Source organism: Physeter macrocephalus, unplaced genomic scaffold, assembly GCF_002837175.3.
Source record: "Physeter macrocephalus isolate SW-GA unplaced genomic scaffold, ASM283717v5 random_720, whole genome shotgun sequence".
Classification (NCBI taxonomy): Eukaryota; Metazoa; Chordata; class Mammalia; order Artiodactyla; family Physeteridae; genus Physeter; species Physeter macrocephalus.
In genome coordinates this window covers 1-3,371 of record NW_021145935.1, presented here as the reverse complement: position 1 = coordinate 3,371, position 3,371 = coordinate 1, and the positions used below count along the sequence as shown (strand labels likewise).

Here is a 3,371-nt window from a genome sequence, read left to right as displayed (position 1 = left end):
GTAAAACAATTATACTCCAATAAAGATGTTAAAAAAAAAACAAAACACCATTTTGGGGGAATGTAAATTGGTGCAGCCACTATGGAAAACAGTATGGAGGTTCCTCAAAAAACTGAAAATAGAATTGCCATATGAAAGAAAAAAAGAATTGCTATATGATCCAGTAATCCCACTCCTGGGCGTATATCCGCACAAAACTGTAATTCAAAAACATACATGCACCCCTATGTGCATAGCAGCACTATTTACAATAGCCAAGACATGGAAAGAACCTAAATGTCCATCGACAGAGGAGTGGATAAAGAAGATGTGGTGTATATATATATACAGTGGAATACTACTCAGCCGTCATAAGAATGAAATAATGCCATTTGCAGCAACACGGATGGACCTAGAGATTATCATACTAAGTGAAGTAAGCCAGACAGAGAAAGACAAATACCGTATGATATCACTTATATGTGGAATCTAAAATATGACACAAATGAACTTATCTATGACATAGAAACAGACTCACAGACATAGAGAACAGAGTTGTGGTTACCAAGTGGGATAGGGGTGGAGGAGGGATGGAGTGGGAGTTTGGGATGAGCAGATGCAAACTAGTATATATAGGATGGATAAACAACAAGGTCCTACTGTATAGCACAGGGAACTATATTCAATATCCTGTGATAAACCATAATGGAAAAGAATATATATAACTGAATCCCTTTGCTGTACAGAAGAAATTAACACAACATTGTAAATCAACTGTACGTCAATAAAATTTAAGAAACCACCATTTTTAAACTCATCTCAGGGTCTCTGGCAGTTGGAACTTTCCATGTGACCACGTTGGTCCTGCCCATGTTGAGAGCAGACCTTTGATGACAGTGTGCGAGCAGGTCTGGGAGAGAACTGAGAGAAAGCTTCTCTGCGTGCTCCGTTGGTTCCTCGTTCTCTTGAACCATGAAGCTGAACCCTCTCCTTCTCAGATGCTGGCAGGCAATCTGCTCTTTGAATCCTTATTAGCCATTCCCTGTTCTTTCTCTGCCTTTTCTGCTGCTTCTTGCTACCTCTTCTTGTTAACAAAGTGGGAAGGTCGTAACCTGCAAAGCCCAGCAGAGGAATGGTTAATTTTTTATTGCCCCGACTCCACACTTCATTTTTGCTGTTCTGATGTGGCTTATAGCCAGGGCTGCAGGAGAACAGGAGGAAATAAACTTCCTCCAGTGGTTCACTCTTAGAGTCTATCTACTAAAGCAAAACCAGACACGGATTTGACGGTAATCGTTATCGCTTTCCTTAATTGAAACTGCCACCCCTTGAAGCTGGAAGTTGAGTCTATAAATGTGTGGCACAGATGTCCCTAGGAAGGCTTGGAATGCAGTCCTCAAGAGAATGGAGTGTGACAATTTGTGGAGTACATGGAATCTCTCTCTGGACCTCAGACCTTCTGAAATTGATCTGATTTATTTAGAAAGAGATGCCTGTCGTGTGCTTAGGACGGCTAATTGTAGCAGCTGATCTCCAGCCCTCCAAAGGCAACACCAAGTCTATGGTATCTTTCTGATTTTTTTTTTTTTTTCAATTCCTGTTTTCTGTAAACATACCATGTAATCTGAAGGCAGGGAAGACCTGAGAAACTGTCTTGGTCAGGTACAGGCAGCCCTTCCCAGGTGTGCCAGGCAGAGGTGTGCCAACTCACCCTCTGGCCATGCCAGCCACTGACCTCCGTTCAGCCTCTGACTGCCTCTGCCATCTGAATGAAATGGGAGCGGCTGCCACTGTCTCCTCCCTCAGCATCTCTCCTCCATCTGTTCCCTTCCGGTGGCCAAGACCTGACAGGGGAGGGGAGAAGAGCTGATGCTAAAGAGAGGAGCCACCAACCCCACAGAGCTGCTGTGAACCTTCCCTGCTCCATCTAGGCTCCCCTCAACCTCACTGGCTGCCTGAAAACTCCATCCACATCTGATCTAGCCTGTCTTTTCATCTGCAAACAATTCACCCCACTCTACCCCCAAAGCCATTATGGTTTTCTTAGGATCTGCAGAGAAAGGACTTCATAAACTTTGTTTGGGGAAATTTTAATCTACTTGGCTTTCCAAGGCCATTGGCTGTGATTTCAGAATCCCACTAAAGCTTTCTCGCTTGGGTTTGCTAATATTTAAAGAGGGCCAGAAGCCAGAGTTTAAATCATGGTTTGGAGGTTGACATTGGAAATTCACAAGAAAGGAGATCCAAACCTTTTCCTGGTGGGCGGAGGGCCACTTTCATAGGATGAAGGATCTTTAGACCTTGGATTCCTATTAAAGGCTTGCACAGAAAGCATTTTAAAATGTAAAAGTTAACACTGGTGTTTGATGAAAGATCATCTTGCCGGTCATTGCAGCCATTCTTGCCCTACGTCTCTAGAAATCTGTTTATATATTAGGTAGCTTGTGATGCTGCCACTGTAGCAGATGTGATTTTTTTTTTTTAAGTTTGCAATTCTTCACATTTTCTATCTTCTTTTTAATGTAAGGTTTATCAAACCGATAAGAAGCACTTTCTCTTCAAAGACAAGTACTATGGAAGAAAACTCTCAGTGGAGGGCTTCAGACAAGCGCTTTATCAGTTCCTGCACAATGGGACCCGGCTCCGGACGGAGCTGCTAGAGCCCATCCAGCGCCAGCTCCGGGCCCTCCTCTCAGTCATTAGGAGCCAGAGTTCATATCGGTTCTACTCCAGCTCTCTCCTCATCATCTATGATGGTCAGGAGACTCTGCAGATGCCCCACGGCAGTAATGTCGTCAAAGTTGACATCCGGATGATCGACTTTGCTCACACAACATACAAAGGCTCCTGGAATGAACACACCACCTACGATGGACCAGATCCAGGCTATATCTTTGGCCTGGAAAACCTCATGCAGATCTTGCAGGATATTCAAGAAGGAGAATGAGACTTGTTGGGCCCATCCAGATTTTTCTGGAGGATAGCTCTCCAAAGGGGCCTGTTGGTAGCGAGGGTATTCTACATACCCCTGAGATGTGTCTGTAATAATTATATCTACATTCAAAAGCCATCTCTATACATGGCAGGCTATACTAACAGCTGCTAAAGAAACCAGCTCTGGAGGTGATTCACGTACCCTGGCATCTTGCACTCATGCCAGTGGTCGCAGGCTGCACAGCAGGATGAAATGGTGCCTTTCTGGAGTAAAGGGTGGGGTGCAGAGGAGTTAGAGGCCAGCATTACAGTGAGATTCTGGAGTATTTGCATTTAAAGATGCTTTCTTGTTGTCATGCTGCAGTCTCACAAGCTGTAAGGCAAAAAAAAAAAACACCCAAAAACTTTACTTGAAGCCTGGAAGAAAGGGTTCCCTAGTTATCGTTTTTCTGTTCCCA

The 3,371-nt window shown here is 44.0% G+C and overlaps 1 protein-coding gene across 3 annotated transcripts in view; it reads left to right on the top strand.

Annotated features, from left to right (window-relative positions):
• IP6K3 (inositol hexakisphosphate kinase 3) overlaps positions 1-3,365 on the top strand; it is a 23,906-nt gene extending 20,541 nt beyond the window's left edge. For 2 of the 3 annotated variants that reach the window (XM_028486017.2, XM_028486018.2), the window contains exons 6-7: positions 1,463-1,543; positions 2,507-3,365. In XM_028486017.2, coding sequence (XP_028341818.1) covers positions 1,463-1,543; positions 2,507-2,926 — 501 coding nt within the window. In that variant the 3' untranslated portion in view covers positions 2,927-3,365. The remainder of the gene's footprint in view (positions 1-1,462; positions 1,544-2,506) is intronic. The other variant, XM_024121855.3, reaches the window with a different exon arrangement.
• The last annotated feature ends 6 nt before the right edge of the window (positions 3,366-3,371 follow it).